This window comes from Eucyclogobius newberryi, unplaced genomic scaffold, assembly GCF_026437365.1.
Source record: "Eucyclogobius newberryi isolate DKJ021-1_F unplaced genomic scaffold, fEucNew1.0.hap1 SCAF_8, whole genome shotgun sequence".
Classification (NCBI taxonomy): domain Eukaryota; kingdom Metazoa; phylum Chordata; class Actinopteri; order Gobiiformes; family Gobiidae; genus Eucyclogobius; species Eucyclogobius newberryi.
In genome coordinates this window covers 18,643,738-18,655,953 of record NW_027316500.1, presented here as the reverse complement: position 1 = coordinate 18,655,953, position 12,216 = coordinate 18,643,738, and the positions used below count along the sequence as shown (strand labels likewise).

The following is a 12,216-nucleotide window of genomic DNA, read 5'->3' as shown; positions in this document are numbered from 1 at the left end:
CCCACGTTCGTCTTGCTCATGTCTTTGGCGCAGTGGCGCGGTGCGAGAGAGCGCTCAGACTCCACAGACAGGACCGGATCATGTCGGAAAGCGGGATTCAAGAGGCGGACAGTGACAGCCCTGCTAAGCGGGGACCCAGGCCTGCAATCGGCAACAGAGTGACCGTGGTCCTGGGGGCTCAATGGGGAGACGAAGGGAAGGGCAAAGTGGTGGACCTGCTGGCTCAGGACGCGGACATGGTGTGCAGATGTCAGGTGGGTGAAGCGGCTTCTGGACTAGCCACAGGTGGAGAGGCGGCTCCAGGCGCCATCCGCACTCGTGTGATCCTTTCAGTTTGAGTGTGAAGCTAAGGCCACATCGTTAGCTCCACAACAGTTTGGACTCATCCCTGGTGTTCTGCTAAAGTCACCTTGAGTGGCTGCTAGCTCTGTAGCTGCTCAGACTCCGACACCTTAAAGCCCCCTGTCGTGTGCACATGACACAAGTGAAGAGACCACTTCTGCTAATGCATTTATGATCAGCCCTCAAAGTGTCAAGAGCAGTCACAAGGGCTCTACGATCCTCACTACATTTACAGCTATATGACCAATGAGATCCCTGAGTGTGAACTATTGCACAGCTCTACTTTATCTCTACAATGGGCTAAAGGGCCTCACCATCTGCAGCCTATGGCCCCCGTCCAAGAGGACATTCCTGGTGAAGTAGGCTGTTCAGATCTGCTGCCTCAGACCAAGCCATTTGACCAGGCTTGAAACCCACTGTAACAAACTCACATAACTAAGTGAGTTGTCCTTATCATGTATATATATCCCTTATCATGTCTGGCACATTGACATTGATAACAAAGATTATCACACTGTGTCAGGCTCACATGACCCACTTCACTTACTAATATTTAGTTGACTTTAATGGCTCAGTCTTGACACAGTGTTGACTCATTAAATCAACAGCGACGAGGTCATGTGGCCATTGTGTTTCCAAAATACTTTCTTGGCCACTTTATAGAGGAAGTTCCCTTAGCCCAGTCACAAGGGCTGGCTGGGCTTTCCGCAGCTGAATAACTAGCATTTAGCACTTTCCTGAGTACTTCCCTTATGTCATGTAAACCTGAAAGTTTGTTACTTAAAGAAGACGTAATATGTTTTTCCCCCATGCACTTAGTAATAAACTATAACGTCTGTAGACTTTGCTAGGTTTTGTTCATTGTAAACCACAATATTGATCTAAAGTGGCTTATATGAGTTCATTGACTTCTTTTTAAAAAACGCAGAGCTCCACCTCTTCATAGTCACTGTTTGAAAATGGCTACCCTTTTAATCCTTTGTATGAGTTATTGAATAATCACAAAGTACAAAAACAAGACATTTTCTTCGCACAATCACAACTTTGAGTAAGTTCCTGACAGTAATTGACTGTTATAACATGGTTAATACTAAATATAATAAGTTAATGTGTACGTTGTTTTTCTCATGCACACTAAACCTGTTTGAACTGGGTGTGACGACACAGCCTGAGGGCAAACTGATATTGCTAGACTCTGTTCCAGTTTTTCCTGTGGTCAGAGATGCTGCATTGGACAAGCATTAGTAAGCCAGTGTTGTTTTGGGGTCCTTTCAACACTTGAAGACATATAAAGAATATGAAGAAAACTTTGAACAGTGCAGTTGTTTTACATTCTTGTAAACTGTTGACATCTGAGGTCTTGGTGTAGATGACAGTTTGAGGCCCTTTCCAGGCCTAAATGTTATAACCCTGAGCATACAGTACATAACTGACTCTGCGTCTTGTTAATGGGCCTGTTTGCTGTGCACATAGTGTTGATCTTTTTATAAAGCAGCACTGCCAGCACTTTGACTGAACATACCTGAGGTCTTCATGGGGTTCTAGTGGGTTGTAAAGCAAAGGCAAAGGCTTGACCCATCCCTGGAGAGCAACCCAAGCTCTTCACTTTTCACTCGTGTGGGATATCAATGTCTGCACATGCTTGTGGCCATAAAAAAGATGAAAATGATGCTCACACTTCAAATATATATAAAAATGCAACTACAGCCACCTGACTAAAATGTCTAAAGATGTTAGATATTGGATTTGTTTTGCAGTTGTGGCCGACAACCAACATGAAATTAGTTTTATACTCTATACTCTTAAAAACTGAAGATTTACTGCATATACTGTTTGTTCATAAACATACACCAACAGATACTCTAATAATATAATAAACTTACAGACACCTTTTCTTCTATGCTCTTATACTTTGCCCCTCCTCTTTCTCACGCACAAATAGAATGGCTTTAATGACAATAATTATAAAAATTATACAGATGTAGTTCTTCAAAAGTCTCCTAATTCCATGGAAAAACAGCAGATTTGGCAACACTGGGATGCACTGAAGTCAAATTGGTAATATAGAGACTGGGGCAGTTTAAAAAATGTTTTTAGGAATCTATTTTTTTGCAGAGTAACATGTCCGTGCAGGTTTCCGTAGAGTAAACGTTCACAACACAAACACGGATCAACCGTTTCTGTGGAAACAGTCGATCTGCATTGTGCGAGAGTCGGACAAAACTATCTCCTCAACAAGTCCATTCATGTACTCTGTATTTGCCCGAAAAGACCAGCACAATGTGTGGACCATGTTTCTTAAGTGTATAATAGTAAGGCTTTTACTGCGTAACAATGCTAATACTATATACTAACAATGTACTCATTCAGTTGCCCATAGTTGAGGGTACTGTTCTTAAAAGGACATGGTCCCCCATGTGCCTCCCTGCTCCACCTTCAGGGGACTGCTGTAGCCAGGAATAACCCCACATGGTCAAGCACATGGCCTTCATCTACTGCCTCGCTGTCGCCCTTTAGCATGTCACTTCCAAGTTCTCAGGCTAATGCAAATCAGAACACAATACACTACACTGTATTATTTATGATTACACTTGGAGTAATGCAAATGATCCAGTGTGGTGATAATAGCCCCAAAATGAACACTTTTCCAGTTGCAGATTGGACCACCGGCTTGTGCTGATGTCTGATTTTTATTTTTGTTTTGTAAAACCGGTCAAATAATACCAAATCAAACCCGACTGACTAGTTTCATTTTAGAGATTTGATCTTCTCTTTTGTCTCAGCGCATTCTATTCTGCTTATGTCCACTGACGAGGTGCAGAAAAGATCAGCAAAATAATAATTAGGTGGATAATGACATACACCATGCAAACAACACTCATACTGTATGTAGGGGCACATTTTCACCAAGCAATGAAGCTAATTATTTGTTTTAATGTGTATCTGGACTTTGGAACTTGGAAATCAGATTCTTGTTTGTTGACTATAAAAAAGATGTGTTAATGATCATTGCTGCTCAGTTTCTCCAGTAACTTTCTCTGCTCTGTTGTACATGTACACAGTGTTTAATCCTTAACTCCGCCTCGTGTCTTCTCTCCAGGGTGGAAACAATGCAGGGCACACAGTCGTGGTGGGCTCAGTAGAGTACGACTTTCACCTCCTCCCCAGCGGCATCATCAACCCCAAGGCCACTGCATTTATTGGTGTGTGTTACAAAGCGAGAATCTAACATCATATTTGTGCGATATAGTTCTGTTCTCTTTTATCTGATGCGTTCTGCATTGGTTTCTGTTTGTTTGATGGCCATGACTCGGCGCCACACTGCAGATACACCAGAGCCACACTGCAGATACACCAGAGCCACACTGCAGATACACCAGAGCCACACTGCAGATACACCAGAGCCACACTGCAGATACACCAGAGCCACACTGCAGATACACCAGAGCCACACTGCAGATACACCAGAGCTGCAGATACACCAGAGCTGCAGATACACCAGAGCTGCAGATACACCAGAGCTGCAGATACACCAGAGCTGCAGATACACCAGAGCTGCAGATACACCAGAGCTGCAGATACACCAGCCACTCGTCTGCAGCGACTTCATTAGCTAATGGACTGTACTCTCAATGTCAAACATTTTATAGTAATTATATTTCAGCACATGTATCACGTATAGATTAGACTAACGAACGAAAGTCCATACTGCAATTGTCAGACCACCATCACGTTAAGGGTCATATCTCAGAGTAATTCAGATAAAAGCCACTGTTACTTGCACAAACGAGGGATGAAAAGGCTGCAGTGCTTTTCTTAATTATTACAAACCGATGCCATCAAACTAACAGAAAGGTGGTTGTGTGCCCATTGTCCCAGATTAATGGGATCAAACCCCAAGTGTCCAAATGTGACAGGGCAACATTAACATATATTAGAGATGCAATGAAAAGTTTTATGGACGTGCACATTAACTGACTGTTAACAGCAGCTCATTAACAAGCAGCTTGATTCAACACCTGCAATAAATGACACACAAACCAACGGAGGCTGAAATGATGCCACTGTCTGTTCTGAAATCTAAACCTGCTTCATTTTTATATTACAGTATTTAAACACAGTGACATGCTGATAATGGTTCAGTGACTTAAAGGCGGTATGGACGATTTTTCGGCGATTTGAGAACGCAGGTGGAAGTGCGCATGCGCACTCCCCCGTGCGGACTGATACAACACACACGTGCGTTTGTTTATTAGCGCAACGGATCGCATCGCATCTCTCGTCTCCCGTAGATTTCTGTCCACTTCTGCGTCAGCTCGAACTGTCTTTCTCCGTCTTCATTTTGCCCCGTACAATGAGGGAACTATATTATGATAGATCCATGCACTTAGGCACGCGGAAACGTGGGGACGAACCGCACGCGGCTGCAGGCGAGCGATAGGTGCGTTTTATGATTGATACATGGCAGGACAAATGATTTATCCACGCCACGAGGAAAAATGATAAAAAATTTGCTGAAAAAAATCGTCCATACCACCTTTAATGCAGTGTGTGTTAGTAAACCGTTTTGTCAGTTTCAATAAAGCCATTTTTGGTTTAGTGTTTTCATTAGGGATGCTACGATATATCGGCCATGTATTGGTATCGGCCAATATTCACATCACTGAGTAAGAATAATTCAAGATGCCAATATTACGCTTCAATAAGGAAAGAATGAAATGCCCTCCCTTGCAGAAATGGGAAGAAAACAACAGCTCCGAGGACGAGGCTGCTGCTATATTCTAACAGAACAGTCTGTAAACTGTAATCCAGTCTTTATTCTGAGTCAAAAGACCCAGAAATGACAAAAGAGACACTTTTAATTCACTCACAAGTCGCAACTTTTGTTTCAGACATTATTTGACGAGTTTTCCTCCTATACAATCATTTTAGACATGTTTACTTCAAATAACTTTAGTCTGAGAGGTTTAAAGAAGAAGAAAAGTGCTCTGAGTATGTGATCAGATCAGGCTGATTTCACTCTAATAAATAATAATTGTATTATGGCCTATAGCGACCTATAGCTAAACTTAAAGCAAATGATAGTTCTATCAAACCTTTTCCTTTTGACCTACACTGGTTCTACACATCATCCTTATTCTAGAATACAAATTAATTAGTTTTCAAAGTAAAATTGTGTCCAGCTGTTTGAGTTCTCTGCAAACCCGACTCTAGAGCCACACAGGAAACTGCTCTGCTCCCGTTCTGTCAACTACAGTCCCACATTTACTACAGCACAAGAGAACTGAACCCATGTTCTTCTCATTAGCAGTGTGAGTTTAAGCCTGCTTCTGGAAATATTACAGTGTTAGACCTGTTTCGAGTGTTTACAGTACCAAGTGTTGCCAAGTGTTATTTATTTACTGCCATAACCACTCAAGCGCTTGAAAATACTCCCAACGTTTGTAGACTGGATGTATTGTTTTTGACAGGGGTTTGCACAAGATTAAAGAAAAGCTCTTTCTGGTTTGTCTCATATCAGGTAATGGAGTCGTAATTCATCTTCCTGGTCTGTTCGAAGAAGCTCAGAAGAATGAGAGCAAAGGAAAAGGTGATTTTTTTGTTTAGTGTTCTTTACTCAACAGCACCACTTTTCACCCGTTAACCACCCGGGCTGATTGTGTGCAGGTCTTAAAGGCTGGGAGGAAAGACTTGTCATCTCGGATAGAGCACACATCGGTAAGCGTGTCCGACCTTGGAAATGCCCTGTTTATAAATGATGTGAATGTTTGAGTGAGCTGTGTGTCCCTCTCTCCCTCCTCCAGTGTTCGACTTCCACCAGGCGGTCGATGGCGTTCAGGAACAGCAGAGACAAGAGCAAGCGGGCAAGAAGTAAGAGAGCACTCCGTCCATCGATCGGGCTCATGCCATTAGTTTACGGGCTTCAACATCCTGGATCTGGCCTTTTGTTCTTTTTCCCAAAAAAAAAACATGACAGCCACAGATTTGCATGAAAAAAAATCCCACAAAATTATCTAAAGTTCCTTTTTTTCTTAAACCAGAAAACAACTACTACTACTACTACTACTACTACTACTACTACTACTACTACTACTACTACTACTACTACTACTACTACTACTACTACTACTACTACTACTAGTACTAGTACCACTACTACTACTAGTACCACTACTACCACTACTACCTACTACTACTACCTACTACTACTTCTTACTACTACTACCTACTACTACTTCTTACTACTACTACTACTACTTACTACTACTACTTACTACTTACTACTACTACTTACTACTTACTACTACTACTTACTACTTACTACTACTATTACTACTACTACTATTACTACTACTATTACTATTACTACTTACTATTACTACTACTATGACTACTTACTACTACTACTATTACTAACTACTACTGCTATTACTACTTACTACTACTACTATTACTGCTTACTACTACTACTATGACTACTTACTACTATTACTACTACTATTACTACTTACTACTACTACTATTACTATCACTACTTACTACTACTACTATTACTATTACTACTTACTACTACTACTATTACTACTTACTACTACTACTATTACTGCTTACTACTACTACTATTACTGCTTACTACTACTGCTATTACTACTTACTACTACTACTATTACTGCTTACTACTACTGCTATTACTACTTACTACTACTACTTACTACTATTACTATTACTACTACTACTATTACTGCTTACTACTACTACTACTATTACTGCTTACTACTACTGCTCTTACTACTTACTACTACTGCTCTTACTACTTACTACTACTACTACTTACTACTACTTACTACTACGACTTACTACTACTACTATTTACAAGAGAGTTAAGCATTTAAGTCGTCATAGTTTCAATAGAGCATTTGTCACAGGGAATCCCTAAGTATTTGTCAGTGAACCATGTGTCGTATGTGGGGAATGTTAATCTGAGCCTGCGGAGCATTTGGGATTGTAGCTGACTTTAGTTTGGCAGCTACAGTTCGAGTGAGTGGAAGTGCTCGTGTGTTTCACCCGAGCCCTGTAATCTGGTGATGTGACAGTTTTTAAAAGCTTTCAGCACACTGCCAGTATCGCCCCCCGTGTCGCCCCCCGTGTCGCCCCCCGTGTCGCCCCCCGTGTCGCCCCCCGTGTCGCCCCCCGTGTCGCCCTCCGTGTCCGCCGTGTCACCCTCCGTGTCGCCCTCCGTGTCGCCCTCCGTGTCGCCCCCCGTGTCGCCCCCCGTGTCACCCCCCGTGTCACCCTCCGTGTCGCCCTCCGTGTCGCCCCCCGTGTCACCCCCCGTGTCACCCTCCGTGTCGCCCCCCGTGTCACCCTCCGTGTCGCCCTCCGCGTCGCCCTCTGTGTCACCCGCCATGTCGCCCATTATTAGACTAAGGTCAGGCCAAGTTTAGTTTGGGGAACAATGAGTGAATGAATAAATATCCACAATGTTTAATATGCACTAAGAAACCTTTCTGGTTCATCACCATCATCACCTGCTTCTGTCTCCATGGAGATGCGTTGCCTGAATGTTCCATACGACTATATACTATGAAGAGGCGGTAGTTTTGAACAGGAAGTCGATGGACCAGGCTGTTTCTAATACACCGTTTTAGATCAATGTTGTAGTTTACGACGAACAAAATCTGAACTAATGATCTATGTTTATAATAGTTCAATACATAATACACCTTTTTTTAACATCCCGTGTTTCCTATTTGCCCATCTGACCAGCCTGGGGACCACAAAGAAGGGCATCGGTCCGGTGTATTCGGCAAAAGCAGCCCGCAGCGGCCTGAGAATCTGCGATCTTCTCTATGACTTTGATCAGTTCTCTCAAAGGTCTGCTCAGTTTGTACAGGGTTAAATGCATTTTTATTGACCTACCGTCTTTGGTATATCGTTAAATTATCTTTTCTGTTGAATCTTTGCAGGTATAAAGCATTGGCCAAGCAGTACCAAGACATGTACCCCACTCTAGAGGTGGACATTGAAGGGGAGCTGGCTAAACTAAAGGTAAGTGTCACTATAAACAGCATAGTCATTTAACATAGTAACTTGAGGCATCTTTGTGTGTAGGACTGCATGACGCGCATCAGGCCCATGGTGAGGGATGGCGTCCACTTCATGTATGAGGCTCTTCATGGTTCTCCCAAAAACATCCTGGTGGAGGGCGCCAATGCAGCACTGCTCGACATTGACTTTGGTCAGTACATCTTGACCAATGTATGAATTCAATTATCATGTATGCGTTGAGTCCTTCAGGACTCATTGACAGTAAGTGTAACAATGATTAAATGTTCAATGTGCACCTTCACAATAAACACCACGGACACTACTTTTCATGCTTCAGCAGTATTTTTGCTTATCCTTGTACTGTCAGGTGAAAGAGTGACTTGTTTATAGTCATCAAAGTTCAGTTTTGTTTCAATGAAAAATGGTCTAATGTGAAATGTTATACCCAAACCCTGCCTGTCCATTTAGAACAATACAGGGATGGTACTATTTCACCTTCTGCATATGGTGGTAATCCGCTCACTATGCCAGTCAAAGCTTGTTGAAAGAAGTCTAGTTTAATGTGTCACTCTGGTATTTGCATTAGTATTAATCCGCCCAGTGACCTTTCATTCTGAAGGAAAACCAGTTTGGAGCCGAATTCAATTCAAGGGAAACTCTAAATTATTTATCTAAAGAGCAATTATTTTATTATGATTTGCAATGTTTACATAGTAGAAATATTTAGCTAGTAAAGACCTCAGCAGCCTAACCAAGTCTTTCCACTCAATGTGTAAATATATGTAAACTTGTTCTCATGATATGCGCATACCAGTCCGCGCACTAAATAATGAGTCTCTAATCATTGGTTCTCAACATGGGGGTCAGGACGCCCCAGAGGGGCGCAGTGTATGAGCTGTAGGTCGCAAAATGATCTCTAGATTTATTTATTTGATAAATAATGACCCTGTATTTTATGAATTGTTACATTAAAATTACATAATTTAATTAAATTTGGTTTAATAATTCAATAAACGATTTGAAATATTTTTTTACACATTTACGTGTTGAAATTATGATTTAAAGTATGAGTTTAGTGAAGCTGCTGAGGTCCTGTGTGGGCTGCATAGTTATTTGAAGGTCCAGGGACTTGCTTTAGATAACCTAACCTAATTCTTCATGCTTGCAGGTACATATCCATTTGTGACCTCCTCCAACTGTACTGTGGGCGGAGTCTGCACCGGCCTCGGGATGCCTCCCCAGAACGTCGGGGAGGTGTATGGAGTGGTGAAAGCCTACACCACCAGAGTGGGCATCGGCGCGTTCCCCACAGAGCAGAGCAACGTGAGTGCTGCCGTTTCTGTCATGTTCAAGGTTCTTTACACTTTTATTCAACACGAATGGGACATAAGCGGTGCATTCTCCAATGTGACATTAATAATGTTCCATCTTATCACTTTCGTTTGAAGGTGCTCTTCTGGTAGAGGGTCCGCCACTTAGTTTTTTCTTTGCCTGGAATTTTCAAAGTCGGGCATTAATCAATTAATGAATGAATTAATTAATTAATCTAATTGCCTGTATTTATGTATCTCAGAAATATACATTCTTACTGTGATTGGGGTTGTATCTGCACAGATCGGACTTGGTCTGTTGGCGTCATTTTAATGCCGTACTGTGTGTGGAACATTTTATGCAAAGGAAAATATCTCCATGGAGACGAGCAGTTGGCAGACCCTCCACTAAAAATAACACTGCACCTTTTTAAATACTTGATATATGCTGTATGTGTTAGGAAATTGGTGAACTGCTTCAGACAAGAGGAAAGGAAGTGGGCGTGACCACTGGCAGAAAGAGACGATGTGGTTGGCTGGATCTTGTGCTTGTTAAATATGCTCACATGATCAATGGCTTCACAGCGTACGTTTCTACCATCTTGCCACTTTATCGTGTTACAAAAGCAGTCTGTGACACACCTCATGTTGTTGAGAATCAGACAGGCATTTATAGGTGTATATATTATTCTTCACTTTCAGAATAGCTCTGACAAAACTGGACATTTTGGACCTTCTACCAGACATCAAAGTGGGTGTACTTTACAAACTGGACGACAAGCCCATACCTCACTTCCCAGGTTAGTCTTACACTTGCATGTAAAGAGTCTTCCATTTAAAAAAAAGTAATGTATCCAGTTTCAAGAGCACCTTAGACTATGATGATCTGTCAATCACAATGTAGACATTTGTGTTTCTGTGCTCAGCCAATCAGGAGGTGCTACAGCGTGTGGAGGTGCAGTATGAGACGCTGCCCGGCTGGAACAGCGACACATCGGCTGCGAGAAACTTTGACGATCTGCCAGAAAACGCCCAGAAATATGTCTATTATATCAAGGAGCAATTGGGAGTGCCTGGTACTTCACTTTCACACACTTAAGCATGTTGTTCTGTTATGTCCATACTTTTACACACCTTCCTATTGTTTGTGTTTGCCAGTTAAATGGATTGGAGTGGGCAAGTCCCGAGAGTCCATGATCCAGCTCTTTTAGACACCGAGGAGCCAGTTCACCGCAGTTTGTGCCCCTGGGTCTTCACACAGCCAAACTACCTGTCTCCAGTGTCCGACACAGACTGTTCAGTCGGCCTCTAGTGCTTCAGCACTGTAACCAGACTGTCCCGACGGTCCCAGGCAGAGTCCCTTTATGGTTATGTAAGATGAGAAATATGAGAAAATGAACACTTTTCAGTAATGTCATGCAGACATGGGGCACTGCCCTAAAGGAACTGTCTCTTTATGATGTATTCTGTTGATCTATGCTGTTATGAAAACGCTGTGCCAGTCTGTTGAAAATTGTTTTTAAAATATTCTGACATTTTGTTCATATTTATAGTTGACAAATCTGTGCTTTTATCAGACGTTTTTAACATAAAAGCAATTTACGATGTCAAAATATTTCTCTGTAAACTTGGCAGAAAATGTTTAACTACTAAATCTGTATTTATTTAAGCTCCAGTTCTTTTGAGTTTGTTTTCTTCTACCGAGGGCACATTACACTCTGAAAAAGGGGACTTTATTTTAAAATATTTGTGTCAATGTTCTGTCTTTTGGGGAAGTCGGAGTTCTTGCCTTGTAATTCAACCAAAAATATATTTTATTGTAGCTTTATTTTAATGGTGGTTGTTGGTTTTAATTTTTGCACTGAGATAACTCGTTGTGCGCATCACTAATACCTTTTTGTATAAAATCATACTGTGTGTATTTAAATGCAACACTGTAAAATATATTATATTCAGTTATCTTACAGAAAAAAATATCAGTTAAAACTGGTTTCATAAATGTACATGAACACTATTTTCAGCTATTATTGTACTGAACATAATTTAATTATTTTTGCTACAATTTTACAACTTTCTTCAGAATGGAAAACATGTTTTGACTCCATTACAAAACACTTTCTTTTGGGGTTTTTGGGGATGTTCTGTCCATTTAAAAAAACAATAAAAGGCTGTTTTAAACATATTCTCTTTCTTAGACATACTTGCAGTATCATCTATTATAAGTAAGATTGGTGCTCATCTACTCTTCTAACTCTTCACACCAGGATAGTATTTGTATTTTAAAGTACCACCAGATCTAGACCCAGAGTTACGCACGTAACAGTGTGTCTATGAATCCCTCCTGACAAAAACATACAACTGACTCCACCAAATAACAAAGTGTCATCCACTCCTGGAGTGGTCAGTGGTAGAAAAGGGAAGTCAGGGACAAGGTTTTTGAAATCGAGACGTTTAGACAGCGTCCGGAAATTTCAGTCCGGATCCAATATTTTCAAAAACGTACTATGTACTGTGC

General features: G+C 41.5%; 1 protein-coding gene across 1 annotated transcript; it reads left to right on the top strand.

Moving 5' to 3' along the window:
• adss2 (adenylosuccinate synthase 2) lies at positions 1 to 11,410 on the top strand. The gene is made up of 13 exons (XM_072436795.1): positions 1 to 254; positions 3,443 to 3,545; positions 5,864 to 5,932; positions 6,010 to 6,060; positions 6,147 to 6,213; positions 8,110 to 8,217; positions 8,310 to 8,391; positions 8,455 to 8,581; positions 9,560 to 9,714; positions 10,163 to 10,287; positions 10,404 to 10,501; positions 10,628 to 10,777; positions 10,860 to 11,410. Exons 1-13 carry the CDS (start codon positions 81 to 83, stop codon positions 10,910 to 10,912), a joined length of 1,362 nt encoding a protein of 453 aa, XP_072292896.1. The 5' UTR covers positions 1 to 80; the 3' UTR covers positions 10,913 to 11,410.
• Positions 11,411 to 12,216: the final 806 nt, after the last annotated feature.

Excerpts from the sequence above, each read along its gene's own strand:
- adss2 (XM_072436795.1), top strand. The coding sequence starts at position 81 with ATGTCGGAAAGCGGGATTCAAGAGGCGGACAGTGACAGCCCTGCTAAG. Across the intron at positions 3,546-5,863 it reads CAAGGCCACTGCATTTATTG|GTAATGGAGTCGTAATTCAT; the intron begins GTGTGTGTTACA and ends GTCTCATATCAG. Across the intron at positions 8,218-8,309 it reads TTTGATCAGTTCTCTCAAAG|GTATAAAGCATTGGCCAAGC; the intron begins GTCTGCTCAGTT and ends GAATCTTTGCAG.